This window comes from Bombus huntii, chromosome 10, assembly GCF_024542735.1.
Source record: "Bombus huntii isolate Logan2020A chromosome 10, iyBomHunt1.1, whole genome shotgun sequence".
Taxonomy (NCBI): Eukaryota; Metazoa; Arthropoda; class Insecta; order Hymenoptera; family Apidae; genus Bombus; species Bombus huntii.
This window is the reverse complement of record NC_066247.1, coordinates 13,860,253-13,885,580: the sequence shown is the minus strand read 5'-3', so window position 1 is coordinate 13,885,580 and position 25,328 is coordinate 13,860,253. Positions and strand designations below refer to the sequence as shown.

At 37.6% G+C, this 25,328-nt stretch overlaps 1 protein-coding gene across 5 annotated transcripts in view; it reads left to right on the top strand.

Annotated features, from left to right (window-relative positions):
* LOC126870248 (MICOS complex subunit Mic60) overlaps positions 1-25,104 on the top strand; it is a 104,865-nt gene extending 79,761 nt beyond the window's left edge. The window contains exons 15-17 of one of the 5 annotated variants that reach the window (XR_007691246.1): positions 2,250-3,857; positions 23,756-23,877; positions 24,109-25,104. Coding sequence is in view for 1 of the 5 variants with exons in the window: in XM_050627774.1 (XP_050483731.1) it covers positions 23,462-23,464 (3 nt within the window). In the remaining 4 variants the exon portion in view is untranslated. Of the gene's footprint in view, positions 1-2,249; positions 3,858-23,461 lie in introns of all 5 variants that reach the window. The other 4 variants (XR_007691248.1, XR_007691247.1, XR_007691245.1 and 1 more) reach the window with 4 other exon arrangements.
* The last annotated feature ends 224 nt before the right edge of the window (positions 25,105-25,328 follow it).

Below are 25,328 nucleotides of genomic sequence, written 5' to 3'. Positions count from 1 at the left end.
TTTTGTTATAGTGAAAATGAGATTTAACGATGTTCCCTTTTTCACAATAAGTTTTTCATACAAATGGATATGTGATTTTAAAGAATTTTGGATGTAACCAAAGCCAGTCCAAGCCATGTACAATTGTTATATTACCGTGAAAAAGTAATTCATCTACTTTGCTGTTTCGATAGATAATTCTCTTCGAACATTGAGAATTGTTTTAAAAAATTGTCAATGTCTTGTTGAATTTTCACATCATGGTAAAAGAGTATCGGGGATAATTCTTTTTAAATATCTAAAAGTACTTTCAAAGTCCGTGATAATTTCTCAAAAATTCCCCCAACTTTTTGCATGCAACGAGATAATCTACAACGCTTTCGTGCGAGTATATTTTTCGAAAATGGAGATCGCTCGGCTTAAATGAATATCAGGCGTTGTTACATTTTAAATAGGAAGATGCCTTTAGTTAACTTTTACAGAACTGTTTGAGTATCTAGATGAAATTTCATCGATCTAAATCTTTGTTTACGCTAAACGGCAAACAGATTCAACGTCGTAAATCCAGGGTCTCGAAATGGTGGAAACGAAACTAGTTTCCAACCGATACATCTGATAGAAGCAAGCACAGTTTCGTCCGTTGGACACTGTTCCGTTGTTTATTGCCCGATTCGAACAAAGAACTAACTGGATTAAAAAAAAGCAAAGAAAAGAGAGAAAAAGAAAGAGGAAAAGAAGAGAAAAAAGAGAGAAAAAAAGCAGGAAAGAACACGGCCTAAAATTTTGCCAATTTTAACAGTACATAATTTTAATTAGGAAACAATTTTACAAGAAATAAGATAGAAAGGGATAGAAAAAATAACAAAAAGGGAATGATATATGATTTTAGCGATTATGGTAGATGTAGATGTAGATGTAGATGTAGTAGTATTGAATTTGAAAGTATCGAAAAAGTATCGAAATTGAAAGTAGATTACAGCAGTATCGAAAAATAAACGTAATAAATTTAACTTGGAGAAACGAGATACAAATAAAATGAGATCACTCGCAAATAATAAATTGGTCTGCGTTATTTCAGATAAAATAATGTAGCTAACATGTTGATAATTCGTTAAGATTGTAAAAAATAAATTTTAATACCGTAGGAATACGGTTGTGGAAAACTATGCAATATCTTTGCTGGAAAAGTTTGTTGGTGGCAGGAACAATTTGCGAGTAATTTAAGGTTGCCAAGTTAGACGACAAGGGGCATATGTACGTTTCCGAGACACTCGAGAGAAAGTAAACGTGACGGCAAAATCCGTCGTAAAGAGGAAACGAGACCCGAGTGAGTTCTCTTGCGTCACGCGAAATCGTCACGTGTTCTCCTCGAGTCTCACCCCTTTCCAACGAGTTTTTCTTCGACTTTTCTCCTTTCTTTAAGCACGAAATAGCCCCGTTTGATTAACGACAAAGCAAAGTGCATAGAACATAATTTTAATATAATAATTTGGTTTGAAACGTCTATTAAGTTGAATGACAAATTCGTTCGCATTTCTTTAAAAGTACTTGTAAACTCCATCTAAGCGAATAATCTATTATGTTTCAATCATTTTTCTCAAATTTGTTATCTTTTAATCAAAGAATGTTGAAGTATGTATCTTTGCATTTGCAAAGCAGCTTCTTAGATTGAACAAACACTCGAACAAAAATAAAAATATCTCCAAACGGAAATGAACTGGCCCGTCATCTGTCTGATCCACAATCGAAAGATTAACCAAATTCAGACAATTCTCGACTGAAATTTTACTATCTCGATCGGATCTCACATCTGGAAGTGAAAGACAAGATGTGGAAATTTCCAAGGGGGAAACAGGTGTAACATGCACGATAATCCACAGGTTCTAAAGAATTTCGATCCGCAGAATGCAAGTAGCGTTCGCTTGGAATCTCGTTTCATCGTAGAAACTATCGTAAGAGACAAAGGGGAAGGGTGAGCGAGGTGTATACATATACTATACTCTGTATAATATCTTAAGGCATGTTTCGAGTCGGGTTTCGGCATCGCACCTTGACATTTCTATTTCCGCTTCGTTCGATTGCAAAACAGCTTCTTCGAATCACGTAAAAGTGCAGTAAATACATCCGTATTTCGATATCACATTTTAATACAGAATAGTAGAAATAGTAGAAAAAAGGTTACTTACACTAGCTCGCGAAGTTATTCGACGCCTATTTCTAGGCACCTTTTATCTATCTATATATATAATTTATATGTATATTATGTTAAGGAGGTCGTAGGGGCGCAAAGTGGTCGTTGAGTGATGGCAACTCCCGGACGAAGGCTAGTCAAGTGGTACTTGTTCAGCCACAGATCCAGATTAGTCACGGCACTGCCATGCCGCAGGCAGACTACCGTTCTAATTGTCCCTGCTTCCGCTTGCTCGCGGGCCATCGTACGCTTCTTCACCTCCAAGCTACATTCTGTTTCAAGGATCCTCGTGTACCGAGTACTCTAGTGCTTAGCCAGCTAATTACCTATCTGGGCTATCTGGACTATCTGGGTTTGGTTTACTACGTGTTCCCGGCGTGCAGAGTGCGGTACCAGGTACCAATCGTCGTGCATCCCGTTGAAATATCTTTCGTCGAATGAAAGTCATCGAACCAAGTGCAGAACGAATGGAAGGGAAACGTCGACCTGAACTACTCTTGACACCGTTTAATCGTACGTGAGAAAAGCTTGACTTTGCTCGGGCATTTTGTCATCTGATTGTCAACGATGTCCGACCATGGACCTTCTATTCCCCTGTGGCAATTTCGGCAATCTTCAAGGTCTTTGGAAACGTTGTTCGGACGAAGGAAGTAGTCGAGTGAAAGAATCGAGTTATAACGGCACGGCAGATTATTTGTAGCAAGTGATTTGGTTAAATTATTTTCTATTCAAATTACAGTGATAATTTTATGTGAGGATTGTTGGAAAAATCAGCGAAAAAATAAGTAAAGAAGAAAATTGTTTCGATCGGGAATAATCGGCTGAACGCTTGGTACGCGGTATAATTAATGCAATGGTAAATTATCCTGACAACAAGACATCGTCAAAAAGGATGAAACGTTTATATTGGATGTCAGTTGTTGTGCCGTTTTTATGTCATGGATAGTAATTCTTACCAAAACTACGAAGCACGAGTACGGAGCATTTGAAATTAAACTGTCCGCGCTCTCTTAATTGCAGAAATAAACAATTTCTGAATTTAACTGCAAACGTGTTGATAGATGTTGGCGAAAAACGAGCGCTATTTCATGAAATCGTAAGACAACTATAAGAGATTTCAAAAATAAATGTTAATCCAATTGTGACGATGTAATGATAATAAACGATACACGATGTTATTAAGAAATTCTAGAAACTGGCAATTTCGCAATTTAGCTATGAACGTGCAAATACCTTGCAATTGTTGTTGGCCTCAATTTTTTAGAGAACCAACACGAATTCCACGTAAACAGTGGTAGAACAGGATGCCTGCCGCGATGGTGCATTGCACGCGCGCGCGATCACATGCTGATCCTCGTGGGGTCACATAGCAGTCCTGCATAGTGGTCATTGCGGTGGCGCGATGCTATGCGATGCTGCATGCACGACAGAGAACGGCAGACAACGACAGACAACGGCAGACAACGGCAGACAATGACAGACAACAACAGAGAACGACAGACTACGGCGGAATCTAAGAATGGAATCCTTAATTGCTATTCTGAATTCCGCGAACGAGGAGACTTGATACATTGCGGTCGATGAAATTTGCGGATTTGCGGACTTGCGGATCGTCGACGACTCTTCGTCGCAAAAAGATGGGGGAATGAAACGAAAGTAGCGAGATAGAGGGAGTGCAAGGATAAAGGTAAGATAGTAGTGATGAGTAGAGTGAGAACGAGGACACGATTAAATCGACGATTTAAAATAGCGTTATTCGTCGGAAAAAGATGAGCAAAATAAGACATCGTGCAAACAAAGATTCCATTTGGCATTTGTTAAAGTAATTCTCTTCGTTTCACGAAAATTTCCATGAGAATTAGCACGTTCTCTACGGAGAGCTGGATGTTAATAATCTCGTTGGTTCAGCACGAGGCAAACATTGAAATTCATCGAGTCGAAATAATCGAGCTTCTCTACCTTTGGCTAAGCTTAACAAAATAACAATTCGTTTCGATGGGATAAGCGATCACGGTGTGTTCCGGCACAAGTAATTTGAATAAACGAGAACCGAGCCCGTTGTCCCGGCTTTTTTCGCCCGTCTCTGACTCCCTAACTGATTTTTCGGTTCTCTTAGATAAACCTCCGAGTTCTGTATAAAAACGATAAAATACTTTCGCATTGGAGCGTTCCACCGAAGGATGAGTTTCAGAAAATCGCGCTATACTTGGAAAAATACTTTGGCATAACATTTTCAGCACAAACTTGAAATTAAATACAACGATTATTCAAGTTTCTTAAATATTATAATCTTACTTATACGATAGATAATAGCACTCCTTGGGTGAATCTTCCCCCAGTAGCGGGCACGTAGTTCGATTGAAATTTTTCTATGGTTCTTGGGATTGATTTGCGCGTCTACATACCTTTGCTTCTAAATGACAGAAAATTTCTGCGAAATTGCAATTACTATACCCTACGCCACCTATTACTTTACTTATTTGCCTACCAGTTTATTTATAGTTCTAGTTGTATTAGTTTATATAGTTCAAGGTTCAAATTATTTGTTTACATCGTTGATTTGCTTGTTGTTGACATCCTACCTTGTTTATTCACATTGTTCCTTTACTTTGCATCACTTGTTTACTTACGCTGCTTATATCCTGATTACATTTTATGAAATATCCACTGGTATGTTTATCGCACCGGTCTACTTTCTTTGCTTTCTTCATTCGCAAACAACTGCCACTGTTTTTGAAAGAAGCCACAATTTTCCGATAAAACTAACGAACCAATTCCCCCTATCGTTTTCCTACTAACCAACTCAAAATTAACTAATTTCCTACTAACTAACTCAAAAAGGACGCAAACTTTTCTACAATTAAATTAATAAGTAAATTAATAAATGAATAAATAAATAAAGAAAGAAAGAACAATAACCACTCCACGATGATTAAAAAAAAGATGACACCAAAAAATTCGTCCATGGTTCATCTGCAAATGTTCCTAGTAATCGTATCGACGTGAAAAAACTATGTATGAACGTCCGCAAGCAAAATTAGAGGAAAGGAAAAAAGCAATAAACTCTATTACAAGGATTAACAAGAGAAAAAAATAGGAATGGAATAAATAAAAAGTACCACGGCAACTTTTCCCTTTCTGCCGTCCATCTGACCGACTGACTGATACATTTTCATCTTTTGACGTTGTCTCGGAGCGGTTGTAAACAGGGCTGGCCATCCCCTCGCGTTGATTCATATTTCGAAATTGTATTGTCCACTCACTGGCGAGGGTTGGAAGCGGAGCAATGCGACGAAAGGCTGGTACAGTGTCCGAGAGAGTAGGAACGGGGGAAGAGATATTTTCCGCAAAACGGAGGTTGCTGGCTGGAGTGTAGAGGGTGCATTTACTATTCACCTATCTGGGTCAGTTTGCCCAACCCAGACGAGGGCTTCGTTTCGAAATCCTCGTAGTTCGGCACGGCCAAAGCCTCCACCCCTCGGTTTCGAGTCGCCGCCCCCGCGGTGACCCAACGACGTTTTTGTCCGTTAGCAAGAGTTGGTGGCCTTCGTACGAATACAAGCTTCCGCCGGAATTTTCATCGGCCTAATCGTGTATGGATTACGTGGATGGTAAAGGGACTGGCTGATCCCGAAGGTGGGATCTTTACGATGCCGAAGTCTTTTGTCCGACACGAAGGTTTGAGAGAGATTTGAGAGTAGAGTTTCAGAGTATGGGGAATCCTATGGTAGACTAAGAATGGTAGAATATACAGTGATAAGTAATTTTTTTTCGGTTGAAAAATTTTGTTTCGTAGCAGATAAGTTCGTAGATCGACAATGAACATTCGACTATCTGGTTCGGAGAGGCTCAGGCTTTTGGATACTATTTATTATTATTATTTCTCTTTTTTTTTTTTAATTAGGAATCTCGTAATAGCATCCACCAGTTTATCGTAGACTTTAGTTTACAAAGGTATATTTCATTTTCTTTGTTATTTATTTGCGACGATAATGATAGATAGCCTGTAGATCTATGAATTTCCGATAAGTACTTGGTGTTAGCATTTTTATAAAGAAAATCTGCCATGTGAAAAAAAGCGGTTGGTTTCGATTCCTTTCGATAAAGATGGTACGAGGATGAAAAGTAGAATTTTCTGTGTAAGTGCCGAGGGGAAAAGATCCTCTTTGAGATTGAAAGTCCTTGAAACTTCTTAAAATAAACCTTCTCAACTTTCATCTTTTTCATCGTTTGGAATTTTAGTATATAAATTTTAGTCAATACGACGATGTTATTGGTTTGACATTGTGCAATATCGAGTGAATATATATGTAGAAAGATGATTAAACTGCAAATAATACAAAAGAGTTGAGAGAATTTGTGCGTTGGAAAACTACAAGTTGTCAAATGAATACTGTTGGAATGCGCGTGCTAAGAAGAATTACGAAGCTATGGCTGAATATTGAACGACGTTTCATTCAGCTTTGAAATTATTCAGCGAATATCGAATCGACATATAAGCTGAAACATTTCCAAATTATGAAAATGAAAGACTAAAGAGAGTACTATTTCACGAGATACTAAATGATTTCATTCTCCTGTATATATACATAATAATATAGTATAGTATAGTATAGTATAGTATAGTATAGTATAGTATAGTATAGTATAGTATAGTATAGCATAGTATAGTAATATATAATAGTAAGTAAACACGATAATCCATTTACAATGTATCGCTTTCCCGTACAATCTGCACAAATAATTATCCAGTATTATAAAAAGTATTTAATATTTATTATATATATATGTCGGGTTAACATTAGAATTTAGGGCGCGTAACAATTCTTCGTTTGGATTAGTCATCGTTTTACGAAGCAGAGATTATATTTACACGTATATACAAGATTTTTACAAAGTATAATGAATATTGAGTTTAACGAATAATAAGTTTGACGAATAATGAGTTTAATGAACGCTATTAACAATGTTCTTGGGTTCAAACGAATCCACGGTCAATGGGATGATTCTTTACTATGCGTAGAATAATTTTAGGCACAAAATACGATTGCTGAGACGCTCGGTATAAACTGCTCGATGTGTCACTCTCCAAGGCAATCGCACGAATAATAAACTGATGGAAATTTTCCTCGCTGTGCGATTGCATTTGTTTGTTATATACTCGTTGGAAGCATCGAGAAAGTTCCAAACGCCGTTGCTAGGCAGTTTCTGCCTGGAGTTTGATTATTAATACAACGTGTGTTCCATTATATTGACACCTCCGAGGTACAATCCCATTTGGCTAGGCTCGTTCTCGAGGCCGTATGCCGCCACAACTACATTTCTAGGGAGAACCATACAACCACTTCACACCTCCGTCAGGCAAAACGTCCATCCCGTGACCGTGGCTACGTTCGGCGACTGGTTGTCGCCTCGAGCCCAAGCCCACTATCACAAATCTCGAACAAATACAATCGGATCGAATGACGACAATTGTTTAATTACGCCTATGGTAGAATCTAAATTACGGTGTTAAAGGATTTTCCCGAAGTTCCAAGGGGAAGGCTCCGATGTCCTTTCATCTCCGACCTATATATACAGTGACGAGCAGAAGTGTAAACACACTCCGTTGATTTTATGTAAAAGGCGATAATACGACCAATTTTTCAAGTGATCAGTAAAGATTAGGTAACAGTAACTACAAGCTGCGTCTGATTAACGAAATGTAATAGTTCATTTTCATTAACATTAATAATGTACAGGACATTTTACAAAAATGGACATCTCAAACCATGTTTACAGTTTTGTACTTTAATTATACTCGTCGAATTAAGGTTTCAACCTAGTACTTCGTCCACTTTCCTTTACTTTTTTTTAATGCTTTTAATCTACGAGGCATACTGTGAATTAAATTTTTAATTATTTGTGGTTCAATATTGTACCATTCCTGTTGTGTTCTTTCCCATAATTCATGAACACCTGAAGGTGGATTATTATATTTCGCTAGCCTTCTTTTCAAAATGGACCACAAATTTCCGATCGGATTCATAACCGGACTTTGTGCTGGCCACGTCATCACAGAAAAATTTGATTTTCTAGCCAGGTTTTAACTATTTTTGCAGTATGCTTAGGATCCCCGTCTTGTTGAAATATTACTTCACGTTCATTATATCCAATAGAATTAACTACGGAAGGTAAATTACTTTGTAGAATGATCAAATAATGCTCTTTTCGCATTATACCTTTGATTCGAACTAAGGAACCAACACCTCTGTGAGTAAAGCAACCCCAACACATAATCGAGCCACCGCCAAACTTCATAGTTTGTTTTGTACTACCTGGTTGATCATTATTTTCGGATGAAGTCCAATACCAGAACCTTCCGTCGGATTCGAATCTGTTAATTTTTGTTTCGTCACTCCATATAACTCTTTTCCAATCTTCGGTCGTCCATTCTTTGTAGGTGTCAACAAATTGTTTTCGTAATTTAATGTTTTTGTTTGAAAGAGCTGGTTTACTTTCTTTTTCCTTCGCTCGTAAACCAATTCTCTTTAAAGAGCGACGAATGGTCCATTCGCTAGCACTTATTTCGATTTCCTGAGCAGCAATTTTTGGTGTTTTGTAACTATCCGACCGAATACAGTATGCAATTTCACGCGCTGCTCTATCCGAAATAAGTCGAGGTCTACCGTTTTGTGAAGAAATTGGTGCTACTACTAACTAAGTACTAACATACTTTTTTCTTATTCTTGCAACTATCGTATGATTGACACCACGTTTCTCTGCAATTTGCCGCAACGACAAACCTTTATCACACAAACAAATAATACTGTTCTTTTTATATTCACTAAGTGGCTTCACCTTGGATTAAGCATATCAAACTGAAAAGTAATGTAACAATGGTGTGGAACAGTTGACTGTGAAACAGTGGACAATCAGTGCTTATTGACAGTTTCGTTTCCCTGACATTTACATGCTATCATAAACGTTTCTGATGAAACGTGTAAAACTGTAAACATTGTTTCAAAACACAATTATTGTAAAATATTACATTTCGTTAATCAGACGCAGCTTGTAGTTACTGTTACTTAATTTTTACCGATCACTTGAAAAATTAGTCGTAGCATCGCCTTTTACATAAAATCAGCGGAGTGTGTTTACACTTTTGCCCGTCACTGTATATACATATAATAAAAAAAACGGTCGAATTATCGAATAATTCCACTGAGGGGAAAACAAACTCTGTCGCGATCTTACAGTCGAGGAATTGTAGAAAAATAGGAATAATGAAATTCTTGACATTTGTTCTCGGAGACGAGGGACTGAAATTCTTATTTGCGGCTTTCGTTTGCTTCTCAGTTCTCGAAACGCATTGCCGACATTTCAGTAGCCGCGACCAAAGGAATAACTGGTAACGCGAACGAAGGGAATTAAGAAAGATATGTAAATATAATCGAGACACACGCGTGGAATTGTTCGTTAGAAACCGTCGATGGGTACCAGGTACATAAGAAAGTTAATTAATTAAGGAGAAGTGGAAGCTGAAAGAGTTATCTGAAACATTGTTGGACGACCTTTCGTCCAGGTTATGGAAATCCTCGTCGGTTAAAGTGTAGCTTTTTCTACTAGCGAGATTTATTCGAGAGGGAAGGAAGGACTTGAAAAAAATCTCCGTGGAACGAAAGGATAGAGGCTGTAAAAATTGTTATGCCCGTTCGTTTAATCTTTGCCATTCAATTCTTCGCAAAATTGACGATTGGAAGTAACAGACATAAAAATTATTATCTCTGGGAGAAATAATCGTTAAAGATTGTAAAGGTGGAGAGACTTGTAGAGCTGATAATTTTCAACTATGAAGTCGTTGCAAGTTTCTAATTGCCGTAGATAGATAATATACTTTAATTTTTACAGATCGATTCTTCACGGGAGAAAGAAAGCTTGTTTAGATACAATAAGGAACAGATTTCTCAATACATTACGAAAATTGTTATCTGCTGGCAAAAAGATGTTCAAAACACTATTTTCTATTCTGTACGAGTTGACTAATAATAAAGTGCATGCTGAAGAATTGAAAAGTAGTTCGATCAGTGTAATAAATTTAATGAAAAGGTTGAAAATATCGTTATAATTTGTTCAATTGACCGAAAGGATTCTTCAAAATGTTAATTAGAATGTAGAAACTGAAAATTAGTGTCCATCATGCGGAAGAAGAAAATTTCGACGATGTTTCGTTGATTATTTTGTGAAAATATATTTCCTTATCAGGTTAGATCTTCATATAAGTCGTACAATAATTAGGTACTATTATATCTTCTATTTCGATTTAACGACAATAGATAATAATTTAAAATAAAGTAGCTGGGCAAATAGTGATTTCGTACTAATTATTTTAAGATGTAGATTCGTAGGAGATTGTTCGTTCGACACATTTACCAAAAAAATTTCCAACGTGAATTAGTTACTCGGTCAGTCGAGATAAACGTTCACCAATCCGCCACCGTTGCAATCGCACGAAACGAAGAAAACGAAACGATTGAAATCCGTTTGTCCATTCATTGGATAACCTATGAAACGACCACGAAAGAGAATCACTGTGTCAAAAAGCAGGGTTGGCTCGGCAAGAGATAGGAAGAAAGAGTGGAAAAAACGTAAAGTTGAACGTTTGATCGACAGCCAAACGAGGAATTCAACGGAGTCTTCTGTTAGAAGGTCTGTGCTCTGCGCGTGGAAAAAAGTACGAGAGGGGTTGGCCACCGTGACGGTTCGAACGTTTCCATTTCCAGGTAGAAAAGAAAGGACGAAGGACGAAGAAGGAAAAATGATGGAAAGCCCGGATGGATAAGGCAGAAAGGTTGGGACAAGGGATGAAAAGAGGGTGATGGAGAATGAGGCAGGACGAGGAATGCGCCGTAGGAGGAAGCCGGAAGAGAAAAGAGCAGAGAGACGGACAGATTAGCTCTTTACCATGGTAGGATTTAATCTCTGCTCGCCGCAGGCCTCTGCGGCCCCTCGCCGCGCGTCACCATCTTCTTCTCCACCTTCGTTGGCTGCTGCTGCCGCTGCCGCTGCCGAATCGACGTGCAAGAGCTTCGCTTTAAAGTTTGACTCTCGTTAAGTTGCGCACGAAAGCCCGTCACCCCGACGCGATTAGTCTTTCGCAAGCTATGTCGTTGATCGGTGACATACGATCAATGCCGTCAAGGAGATGTCAATTTTTCCTGTCCCACTGCTTTTCCCATTTTTCAAGCCTCTTTGAGAGAGCTGGTCGTTCCAGAGTATATTGATAATGAAAGTAAGAAATATGTTTGCAAAGAGCCACGCGTGTTTTATGATGAAAAGGTTGCTTTTTGATCGGTCGCTACCGTATCAATTTTTTTGCAACTTTTGACAAGTCCGAGAAATTTGCATTTGGTAAGTCTGGAGTTGAGAAAATTCTTTCGTCAAGTGGCGACGTATGTTTAAAGATAGGGGGATTGATCTTTCGATTTATTTATCTTTAGGTGAAAAGTTTTCAGGGATTATCGAGTATGAATTACTAGTCGAGTGTGAAAAATTTACGTTTGACGTGATATATTTAAAACCAAGAGGATTCTTCTTAGTTTTTGTTTTACGAAGTTTTTCACGAAAAATTCATTGTAAGAAACGCAAGAAATTTACGTCTGACAGTTTTGGATTTTCCATTTCCGATTCCCTTTTCGATTTCTAACGTTATTAACCATCTTTAACATGGGGTAAATCTTTGATTTCTATAAGCCATATATTATCGTGACATATATCTGAAAATTCTTCGGTCTAGGGTAAGGCTAAGTTTTATTAGCGTTAAAGAGTTACTCGTTATCAGAAACTTTCTTTGGCAAGTAAAGGTTTACTTTTCAATTAATTAGCTTGTCGATGCTCTAATTTTCGCTCTTTAATTTCACCTTAAAATTTTTAATAATTATTAAAAAATCGGAACCTTTAACCTCTCTTTCACAACTTCTTCCCAATTATCCTCGTAAATCATACATCTCGTCTCCTAGTTTTCCTTCCCTATTCTTTTCCCAGCTACCATAAGAAACTAAGATTAGGATCGAAATTGGACGTTGTTCGACAGCAAGCCCACTTAGTTATTGGTTACGATTGCAGACGTAATCCAGATAACGAGGTGCTTCGACGTAACGAGATCAAAAGTTAATCAGAGATGATGGCAGCTAATGATAAATGAGCCGCGTTCATAGGAATTCCTTTTCAGCTCGATTAAATGATCGATTTAGACACTGTGATAAATGAGTCGCGATACGCGCGGAGAAAGATGACCTTCCGAGATTGAATATTCTTGGTTTCTTGGGTTCCTGGGTTCCTTGTAAAACTCAAGCTCGAACGATGATAATTGCGTTTCAAGAAATAACCTGCGTTTACTTATGACCACTGACGGGCTGATGTTGAAAAATGATAAAAATAATTCTTTCTTTATAATTCTTCTTGTTTCTTAGGTTGTGCTTTTCTTAACCGGAGAATTTTTATTGATAAAAAATAAGCTACAAGTAGACGTTAAAGCGTTTGATACGTTACGAACAGTTACCGTTTAAGATGTATCTGTATCTTTAGGATGAGAACGATTGTAGAATTCGTACGATACCACTGAACGAAAAAACAATTGCAAAGATAATGGAAGGCTGGTAGCGAAGGCTAGATAGTGGAAATAGTAAGCAAATTTCATAGAATACGCGATGAAAGAGAGATTAACGAATGAGTTCGTAACGTAATTGGTTGGTACATAATTTTGTTAATTTTGAATCGATATATTATAAAGTAACGAAAGCAGATAGAATTTAATTGAATTCAAGCCAAAATAAATTTCTTAGCAATTAAATGCAAGATAAATATTCGAGAAAAAAGCGAGGATAGTTAAGGGTAAGAATCAGTTAACAATAGAAAAAATGTCAAAAGGTTTTGCCATAAGGCTAAACACGATATACAATACACTCGTAAAAGTGACATATCCATCACCATCGATCTCGCGTCGCCCAATAAAAGCCACGAAAAATTCCTGGGCGATGAAACTGCACCGATCGAAGCTGAAGCTCGACACGACAAATGGCCATCAATTTAAAGAAAAAAAAAAAAAAAAAAAAACGCAATCAATAACCTGCGTTCAGAATGAAGATTTACAGGAATCGTACGAGTGGCGAGCAATATTGCTAACAGTGAAATTAATTGGACAGACGAGAGAAGATTATTTATCACTGGTGCACGCTCCTCGAGCTGAAACTATCATTCTCCAGTTTCTTACGAAACAGCGAAATCTCAAGAAAAGTCGGTCGTGTCTCGAGCAAGGGAAACGTTACCGAGAATACGGCCGTGACTGATGGATCGAGACGAACAACGCGCAAGTGGCAATCCTTGAAATATCTTTATAATTAGTCTACTTGCGAGTCATCGTTCACGGAGCCTTTAATGGAAAGCAAGGTCTTCTTGGACCTTATTGGCCTTTCCGAAACCATTCGATTTCCTTTCCTCCAAGAGTTGAATACAATATCGATCTTGTTACTTAATCGGATAAACATAATCTTTATTCTGAATTATCATTATATATATAGGAGCGACTGTTCTTTCGACCAGAAAATTCACTTTCTTGAGGTGGTTTCGGAAACCTATCGAAATAATTCATTATTTTTATGGAACGATGTGAACAAAATGTAGAACAACATGGAATAACAACAAAAAATAAGAGATTGAAAAGATGGGGGGCTAACTTCATACCGTACTGGATCGGTCATCGCGATAAGAATATAATCGCTCATTTGCAAGTTACTTCCCCAAGCACAGTGGCGTTCATTTCCCTCTGATACGGCGTTTTAGCATCGTTAACTACGGATATACACGCGACGGCCACAGTCGACAGTCGGTGACAGGCATTCAGTATTGTTTTCTAGCTTGTGACAATGAAAACACATGAGGCGCCTACTCACACACACAGGCGCGCGCGCGGCTCTCGCTCTCACTCCGCTGATCTATTCTCCCTGCTAAGTAACTTCTACCGTGACAGCTAGATACACGGCCACTTGTTCACCACGAAACAATGGGGCCAAGAATGTCAATGGCTTCTTCCATTGTCACACGTGCGGGGCAATATTGTCGCGAGATGTCTAGGTTGTTTAAACGTCTCTCGAGAGTCTCAGTTCTTCTATACACAATACTCCCGCCGATGCCTTCTATGCTTTCTTTAGATACTTTCTTCTATAGATGTGTGATTTTCATGTGGTGCTTTTTATTTTAGAGCTTCGGCTTTTTCGAGTCTCGAGTGGAGATGAAAGATATCATGCTAAAATGGAAAAATAATTTATCAATGAATCTGAATTTCTTAATAAAAGAAAGGAGATACGTATATTTAAATAGCGATACTTTGTAAGATGGATTAATCGTAAGGAAAACCTAGAAATCTCACGAAACATTACGATAGAGCAAAATCATCGAACAACAATCCTTTCGATAAAAAATGAATAGAGAATACTCCTCTAAATCTATTCCAGAAGCCCTTTGCACTTTAAACGACAGTAACATGACACTCGTCGAATCATTGGACACATTTTCACGATTAGCAACTCGGCGAACCGCATGAGGAACTGTCAAAGTCGTCATAAATCAACAACTGCAGATACCAAAATGTTAATGAAACTCTGTCCGGTCGTACGATCCCTTAACTCGAATCGACGTATTACGATTGACGTGCTTGATTCCAGCCACGGATACCATCCAGAGATTGTCAAGATTCTACGGGCCTTGTGAAACTTCAACGAGAACTCAATTTCAACTCAAGTGACCAACATTATTGCGACGCGACGGTCTATTTGTACTTGTGCTCGGCTATTAAACGAGTATTGGACGTACATAACTATTATTACAACGATATTGATAGTAGTTTATTTTAGAATCGAGCAAAATCGTTAAATATTCTCAAATTGAAATACGATATTAGATTCTTAAATTTTAATACGATAGCATGTGCCTTTTTTGTTTACCGATTAACTTTTTAGGTATTGATGGCAATTTGTTTATTAAGAAATTCTTACGCAAAATATGCGCTATTAGTCGTGGGTTCTCAATTTTTCAGAAAAAGATTCAAAACGATCGTTTCGTTTTTAATACGATATTTTCACCTTATCTTAGGTATTCTAGTAAATTGTTAAAAATATATTAATTTTTTACTTTTGTGCTTGTACTTGTTATAATATACAAAAGATTTAACACTTTCAGGATAAATGGTCAAATCCTGCAATCGGTTTTCCATTATGAGATATAGGTTGACCAATCTTGGAGGAAAATCCTTCTGGTCGCGTTTGTCTCTTGACTCGTGACCGAACAATTTTCTGGAGCGTGAACGTCGATCGATGAACTCGATAAAAAACGGATAACGAGGCTGCCGATGAAATTCGACAGAGTTTTGACGTCAGCTGCTAATTTTTTGTCGATCGGGATAGAGGCAATTGTCATTTCGTTGAAAACTTTTTTATCGTTCCCCTGATTTACTACGATCAAAGGACAATCCTTACCTAACGAATTTCGTGAAACTCAAATACCTCACTTTTGTTCCTATGAAATTAGGAAAAATTTTAACAAAAATTCGTCGAAACCAAACTGACGCGCCTTCCGATCTTTCATTCAATTTTGATCAACTCGATACTCGGTCCGTCAAAGCAACAAAGCAAAATCACACTATAACCTAAGATGCGAAATTTGGACGCGTAAATTACATATAAGCAGTAAAAATTCTCAGTTTCCGAAAAGAATTTTTTACTGACCCGAGTCCCGTTTCTTCGAACAGATACGAGAGTCTAGTCGTTCCTTTAAAAACCAGAAAAGAGCTGAAAGAGAACAAAAAAAAAAAAAAAAAAAAAATAGAAAAAAATGAAAAAAAGAAGAAATCGTTTGTTAGAAAGAATTCATAGCAAAGATAAAAAGGGAAAAGGGACATGTTCTCGGGAGAATGTCCGCGAAAATTCATGGAAAGTACAAGCCAGACGGGCTAGCGTTAATCTGAATCGGACATACTTGCGCTCTAATATTTCAGCGAGTGACAAGAGCAAAACTAGCTGACTCGCAAGACTCTTCAAAAGCTCGATTCCACCGAGTTTTCAGCTCTTCGACTCTCCGCTCACCCCCGTTGGTATCCCTTTTCCTTTTCGGTCAGCTAATTCGCTGGCGTGGCACGGCGTTCCGCTTACCCGCCAGCCTCCGTCGCGTCGCCGGGGGTATTTCAACTACTGACTATTTCCGGCGGCGTGCGAAACAAAAGCGCGCGAGTCGCGACCCTGAGCGTTCTGTCCCGATAATTACGAGCAGCTGAGTCGTTGCGGCGAAGGGCGTGAGATGCCTGATACCGGCTCTTTTCATGTTCCAGAACATGGAAGAATGGTTTCACCTTTGGTAATTTTAGCAAGATAACACTCCTGTTAACCCCTTTCTTCGGTAAAGACGGAACAGTGACACATGTAACTATCAATGTAGACCGCGAATGTTTAAACATTCTTGGAAAATTTGAACAATTGCGAGTCCTGAAACTTGAGGATTTCCCTACATTTTTTGTAGTGGCTAAAAGAAAGAAGAGGAATGCTAGCGTTCTCTCACAAGGAAAGAGGAAGCAAAAGAGGGTTACTGACGCTTAACATTCCAGTCTCCGCCCCGATCTTTCGCTTTTCACTTTAAGATATACGTCCTCTCGATCATCGAGTACCATCCCGATGCTAGTAGAAATTGACTAGAAAATTATGCATCATCAAAAGTAAAAACTTTACTGTTATTGCTTTCTTAACATTAGAAATATCAACTTTTTCTTTTTCTTTTATTTTTACAGAGAAGCAGCTTTGAATTTCAACATTCTAAAAATCTCGTTTATCATAATGTTGAAATATTCTTTGTTTTCGTCACCCTTGGCCTCTACGAAGTTAGTTGTTTAATTATTCTATTGTTAATTATTTTCAACAAATTGAATCGCCCGTACAATTTAGAATTAACGTCGATTAATTGATATATAGCTGTAAAATTGTTGTTAATCTGTCCTATGCAAGATATCCTATGTAATCGTCAGTTTTTCTTTATTCATTCATTACTAATTTCACCTCTCAGTTAATTCAAACTTCCTGTAACAAACATTCACAGATCGAGTTAATCACTGCTCCAACCAGCACAACCAAATTCCAAACTCGAGGCTTTGCTGCCGGTAATTCCATTCCTCTATTGGAAGTTGGCCCTTTTGTTCGCGGAAAATTAACCAAGTTACGCCGTCCGGTCTGAACGACGCGGCGGAGATAAAGTTTATCCGGTGGCAGATGATTCGCGACCGTACTTGCCTATCAAAATTTCACGAATTCCCGTCGAACCAGGATTTTCTCGGCGGTTTTACAGCCGATAGACTATTTTCCAGCGACCGTTTTGTATGCCATTTCCACGACCTCCAGTAATTCTCTATTTCAATGGAAGAGATTTCTTCGAGCTGGAAATGTCTTATGGAATTGCTTATACGTCATCGTCGCGATCGGTGCTGATATCCTATAGATTTTCAAGATAGGCATTGTATTTTATTTTTGTGAAAAACGATATTTGAGGAGAAGTTGCTTTTCTTACGAGTATGTAGTTTTCTTAATTCGATTCGTAGCTACTAAGAATTGTTGGTTTTATTTATAGATACCGTGGAGGCGAGAATCCGTACGGATGACAAGAAATCTTTGAATTCGTTGGCTCGAGATTTAATCATTTAGCTTCCATGAGCGAAAAGTAGTTATATTTCGCGTGTCGTTTCATCTACGTTCGTTTGTTTCAATGTTTTACAGTATTTCCTGATGGATCTTTGAGGGGATGAGAGAATAGAAAGGAATTTTATTTCTCATCAACGAGAGGGACACGTTGGCCTCGAACGTGGAATTGTTTGAAGAGGAGAAACGAGATTTTTTATCGTTTTAATTCCTTTTCGTTTCCCTACCGTAGTCATTGCAGTGTAATCACAGTAATTAATTGCTTTCCTGGGCGTCACGTTCCCTGGCTGTTCCTCGACCTCGTCTGTTCCTCGAGTCGTTTTCAAATTGCAATTAAAAACGTGGTTTGTTCATCGTAACTGGGCGTCTGTCTCGTACATAGGTACGGTGGATTTTAGGTTATGTTTGACGACGATATGTGTGGTGTGTGGTCCATGAAGAAACGAAATTTCATTCGCGGTATCAGATGTCGAGTCTTTCACGAGCTTTTCACATCAAGATTCTCAGTAACCAATAACAGATTCGCGATATTAATCAACGGTGTTTTACTCGTGGGTAAGAAAATCCTGTTCCGTGCAACTTCTAATTGTAATTTCATAGACAGTAACTAATAGTTTATGTAGATAAATTTTCTATCTCAGTGCAATAGAAGGGAACGTATTGTTAGTGTCAGAGTAAGACGGTACACTAGTGCACCGGTACAATGGGAAATAAATAGAATAATATTTTGATAATATAAGTACGTCGATATATGTATATTGTAAATTTCAAGTCATGTATACTCTATTCAACGATTATGTTACGGTATAAATTTGCAAATATATATATATATATATATATATATATATATACATATGTCGGAGATGAAAGGAAAACCGGACCCTTTCCTATGCAATTTTGAGGAAGCCTTCTAATGCTTTAGCCTAGATTTTATCATAACTGTAATTAAGCAATTGTCATTTGTAATTGTTTGACATTTGTGAAAAGCGAAAGTGGGTTCGAGGTGACAACTGGTCGCCGAACGTAGCCACGGTCACGGGATAAACGTTTTGCCTGATGAAGGTGTGGATCGGCTGTATTGTTCTCCCTAGAAATCACATAGAATTGTACTTTAGAGATGCTGATATTATGGGACACGTTGTATTTGGAATCAATCTCCAGACAGAAATTGCCTAGTATCGGCGTTTGGATGTTTCTCGATGTTTCCAAAGAGTATACAACAAACTTTTGACAGATATTGCCTAGCAACAACGATTGGAACCTTCTCGATGTCTCCAGCGAGAATATAACAAACAAATGCAGTCGTATAACGAAAAAGATTTTAATCAGTTATGCATTCATGTGATCGCCTTGGAAAGTGATACATCGAGTAATTTACCGAGTGATTCAGCGAACGTATTTTTGTGTTATAAAATTGTTTAAAGTTTTCCCGTTGACCGTGGATTCGTTTGAACCCCGGAACATTGTTAATAGCGTAAATTAAATTCATTATTCGTAAAATCTATCAATCGTTAATTTCATTATTCGTTAAATTCATTATTCGCAAGATATATTATTCGTTCCTCTTATTGTTCGATAAAACTTATTATTCTTTAATCTAATTATTAATTAAATTTATCATTTGTTAATCATATCATTTATTAAACTCATTATTCATAATATTTTGTAAAATCTTGTTTATTCGTGTAAATATATTCTCTGTTTTGTAAAACAATGGCTAATTCAAATGAAGGAACATTACGCAACTTAAATCCTAATGATAACCCGACATATATATATATATATATATATATATATATATATATATATTTGCAAATTATATATATATATATAAAATGTTAATCTTAATTATACTTTGTATATTGTATAATTATACATTGTGTGAAGTTCCTTTAAGATAAAGGAAAAAAGAAGGAAAAATTGTAAAAATATTTCGAGTCGCACCATTGATCGATCAACCATCTTCAACTTCGTCGTATCCTTTCCGCCTTTCCAAACCTATACATTACACCAAGACGTCTTACAACGAAGACGAGAGAGCAAACACAGCCGGATGCAGCCCGCGGCTGATTATGTTTTCACAGCGACCATCAGCCACGTGGAGGGGAACGTTCGCTACAATACCGAGATCAATGGAGGAGCGGGTCGGGTTAATTAACGACCGTTGCGAGAAACGATGGAGAGAAGGAAAGGAAGAGGAGAGAAGAGAGAGGAGAGGGGAGGAGAGAAGTGGACGCGACGACAAAAGCGCGTAAGACTCGACGAAAGAAGCCGTGTGGAAGCCGATGGAACTCTAGCTGCCTGCGGCCATTGTCACGTTCTAAGAAATGGAATACACGATAGCCGACTCCTTTCTCGAGATATCAAGGCTCGCTCGCGCGTTCTGATATATTCTTGAAAGAAGCGAATGCTTACTGCTAGATTCTCTTATGGGTAGGCATTCATAATGGTAAGAATTGGGAGAAGATCTACCGATGCAGAACAGAGAATCGTGTACAGTGAGCGATAACGTGTCCGGTCAAGGGTGAAGGAAGGTTACAACGATAGCACTAAGTGGATTTTAGTTGTATTTTTATGCTTAAGAGTATTTTATATGTACAACATGATATTGATTTTTCTATTAATCTGTCTGTAATTTTCGTAATTTAATTTCTTTGTTGTAATAACGAAAACAGATACTTGTACGGGAAAAAGCGCACTAATCGTAAGAGGTGTTACTACGTTGGTACTGCCAACTACTAATAAAAATTCCTTACAATTTAGACCTGCAAAGCTTTCTATAAAACAACAAGAACTCTTCTTCCGTAAAGATTGTTACACTTAAAAACTCACGATAAAGAAATCGTATTAGTTCTATGCAATGTTGCTATCTTACGGATTTTCTATTTTTATTTCATTCCTTTTTGTTAAAAAAAAAAAGAAAAGAAAAAATGTTTATCAACTCAATTTGCAAAGTAAAACAAAATGCGGGCGAGGCTCACAAACTTCTTTGTAGGATTTTCTCATTTGAGGAATACGGCGTGCCGCGGCGTCACGGAAGCGTCAGCAATTTTTTCCCATTTCATCCTCTCTTTTACGCTTTCGAGTTCGCGCGAAGTAATCGTCAGAGAGATTCGCGATGCGCCAACTTTGTCGAGCGTACTCCGTTAAATTAACGCTCGTTTTACGGTTGAGAACCTTCGAATCAGGTGGCACTGTCTTTTTTTCTTTTTCCTCTTTCTCGCTCCAAGCAGAGAGAGAAGTTTCCATTGTTTTCGAGACCAGAGTTGAAGCTGATTTTAATCAGTCCCCCTTCGACTCGCTTACTGCTCGTTTCCTACTGTAAACTATTTTATGATCTCGATGGGAATCGAATTCTTGGTGTTTACGTTAAATGAAGCGAGATCTTGTCTACGATATTGAAATTTGCAAGATTTTTATTAGTTATCTATTGGATGGAAAAACATTTCTATAGGGAACTACGCGTAAAAGGTTGAAAACTATTTTAAAGAAAATTTTTAAGAAAAAAAAAAAAGAAAGAAATCATGAATCTTCAAAAATATTGGATATCTCGAATACATACGACCAAAAGTAAAAATATCAAAAGTATCACGTCTGGACTTCTACAAATCTAGTGAAACGCGAAGCAACTTTTCTTGAGTTTTGGTAGATTTCAAAGAATAAAACAGAGAATGCATATGTAACAATATCTCGCTAAACATCTTCAGAGGCAACCAAACACAGTCGTCTTCAAAATTGTTATAATATTTCAAATAATTAAAAGTTGCGACTTATTTCTTCGAGTTTTAGAAAAAGGAAGAGCTGTTCGTTTTCTTAATAAAATTTTTAATTTTCCAACTCTGATATTAAAGACCCATCTATTGCTCTATCCGAATCATCAACTTTTACCGAACTTGCGCTATCAAACATTCCAAATCATCGAAAAATCGAATTTTCGAGTAAAATAAACAATTCCAATATAACACATTTCCAAGCACGCGATCACCAAACTAGTTAAAAATTCATCGTAAGCCTCCAAGATACGAAAAATTCAATCTCCGAATAAATAAAAGTTGTCAAGAAAATCTCAACGGTATAACGAATAAAATCTGGAAAAGCAGTCAAACGCGAAGATATTCTCTAAATCCTCGCGTCGTCAAATACAGCCTTGTAATAGGTGACGCAATATCGTATCGAATAGAATTAAAAAGATGATAAAAAGAAGAGGGAAAGGTTCGAGTTAGAAGGCTTTCCGGAAAAACAGAATCGCTATCCAAGAAACTTTTTCTCTGGCATCGAAGAGAGGATTCGACTTGACGATTTAGGGACTGTGATACTATTGGCGAAAGGAAATCCAAATTGTCAAGCATCGTGGATGCCAAGGTGGAGGATTAAGGGCCAGCTCGGTCGTTTAATTTCCGTCCTGACCAAACAACCGGTCAGTCATACCTTTGAATTGCAGATTTCTGTTCCGGCAACTGGATAGATCGCTATCGAACGTCTCGAGAACGGAGTTGGAGGAAAGTGCTACATTGGCCAAGATTTTCGCGTATAACAAAAGAGAAAAGAAACGTGTGAAAAGATAGATTACAAATTACAACTTACTTTACAAATTACGGGTCCCGAGAAATCGTTCCGCCTTCTGTAAACTTGAATATAAGTAGAAACGTGGAATTTGGATTTCTGGAACTGGTCATAGAAATGGTAAAAGTTGTTCGGTTAGTAGTTATATGTATGTACGATGGAATAGAACGAAACTTTAGCTATAAGTGGCGCTTTGTCGATCGTAAAAGTTGCAAAAATTTGTCTTGTAGTGGCGAAAATCGATTATTAAAATATACAAGAAATACGTGATAGCTGATTTTAAAATATAGCGAAATATTCGAAATATACGAAAGATATTCTTAAAAAACTAGAATAATTATTTCCAAAGATGTAGTATATAATTTATATTACTGTATTTCAAATCGTGAGTATATTTCACGATATCCTATGAAATACCTAATGTAGCAGATAGACATATTTCACAGGTGTCTGACTAGGTACAGTCGCAACTTTCTCGCCCAACGTCCGATCAGGCACTTGTACCTTTGAATAATTTCGGTCTCGCACTTGTCCATTCTATCCGTTCTATGTTTGACCACGCATAATACTACTCTAGACCACTAGCTGCCAGCTGAATAGACCTCCAACGCTGAATACTCGAGCAAGAGCTACGTATTCTACTATGGTCCGACTGACCAAGCATGAATCCATTCTACTGCGTACAAGATGCTCGACCCAATGTGACCTATACACGATCCTATTCTACCGTCGATTTCTCCGACTGCCCAATTTTCAAACATCGTTCCACATTACGTTGCCACAAGATATCTCCAACTAAATTGTAGTCACCATTAGCTGATGTAATATTTGTTAAATACATATAATTGGAATTTTAAATGTTTCGACTTTAACAATCATATTTTTCTTTTTCCTTCTCCCCTTTTTCTTCTTTTAGTTAAAAATCAGTTAATTATAATTTAGTTAAAAATTTACCTCCCTTTTTCAAAGGAATAATAGCCACAGTTCTTTGTAATAAATTGTAAAATATAATTTTTAGTGAATCGAAGCCATTAAGAGAAAGCCAGATAGATCTACTACGATATATGTAATAAGCGAATAAAAATCTCGACAGATTCAGCAATTTCAATGTGAAATATCTCGTTTAGAAAAGTCAATTAACAAGTAATCTCGCGAGAGATTCGCTTTATTCCATTGAAAAGAATACAATAACGAGTTTGACAATTCGTAGAACTTGGAGGAATAACCATTGTCCCCAATATATATGTATGTATCGATTCAGTTATGAAAATAAAAATTCGATTTGATTAATTCCTTTTTCCTTTTCCCGAAGGAATGAATGGCAATAATTGCTAATTATAGTGTATACGACAACGGCACTGTCAGTTGCAGAAGATCAGTCTGAAATGAGCACATGGAACTTAAAATTCACTTCGAGAAGACTTCAAGATATAGGTAATCATATAGTATCATATATCAATATAGGTAATATAAGAGTTAACGAATACCATTCTAAACGATGCAGCTTATTCCATTCGAAGCACCGCAATGTTGAAAATTCCATAACGCATAAAATCCTCAAAGTGAATACATTTTGATCGGAAGAGATAATCGCACTCTGCAAATCGATCGTGCCCGTTCAGTCTACAACGAGATAATTTTGCTAAAAGGGGATTTCTTTTCCAGATAAAAAAGAAGAAAGAGAGGAGAAAAAAGAGTGTTTTCGGATAAATGGCAGTGTTGCGTACCGTAATGATTTTCCCTAGCGGCCCACAGGGTAGTATCAATGGCGGCACGGGCAGAGCGTAAGAATTATGCCGGCGCGGTGGAGTTTCAGAGGCTGTGAAACGAACTGAAAGCGTCCTCTCGTGTCGCAGCACAAAGACTCTAATGATGTGAGCTTGTAAGCTCGCCCACGCAAACCAACTGGAAATCACCCCTTCGTTCTGTTCTCCGTGTGGCTTCGTTAGAACCGGACCTCGTCACCGATGACCGCTTTCTCGCAGAAAAGAAACGGATGAAAAGAAAGAAAGAAAAAGAGAAAAAAAAGAGAAAAAAGGAGGAAAAAAGAAGAAAGTGTACAGAATAGAGCTTCTAGTGGGGATGAGATTGCACGGACGCATATGCGATGGGACGAACAGTCTGGCGTGGATGAGGAATATTGCTGGGGACGGATGGAAAACGATGTTGATGTAGAAATTCGCAAATTGCTAGGTTAATTAGCGAAGATGCGACAAGAAACGTCATCTCGATCTTCCGAGTTATTTTCTATCCTTCTTCTTTTTGAATATAACGGAGCAATATACGCGAACATATGCTGTTTGTCGCTTGATTTTTGTGTTTGTGGAAATAGTTTTCCGAAAAATGTAAGGTATAAGTTAGAAAAAGTAAGGTATTGCTAAGAAAAGAACGTTGACATTGCAAATGTGGAACTTGCGTGTTTGAAAACTTGTTCGTTCGTGAAAATATTAAACGTTGTAAAACATCGTCGAAAATATGTACGAGAGATATAATATACTATATTTGAGTCGTTCGGAAGCCACATCGAACAATTTTATAAATGAAAAAGCACAGAAGAGAGACGATGTTACGAGTATCTGCTACTTTTTAAACTTACCTGAGAATTTACTATTATTATGTATGTCCTTTTTTCCGACGAATAAACTTTATTTATTTCTATTATTTATTTCTTTAGAATGGAATATTAATCATGCACCTAGGGTATATGTTACGTCGTGCGACATTCTACCTAGACCAGGCCACACACCGCTGACAGGATGGCAACCAAATGTCTTCGGATACTCACTGCGTACCCTCAATAGTCTCAAGTACCTCCCATAAATCTCAGGAATTTCCTAGTCGAGGTCTTTCGAACCGAACAAACGTCTGTTTCCGAAGCATTTCTA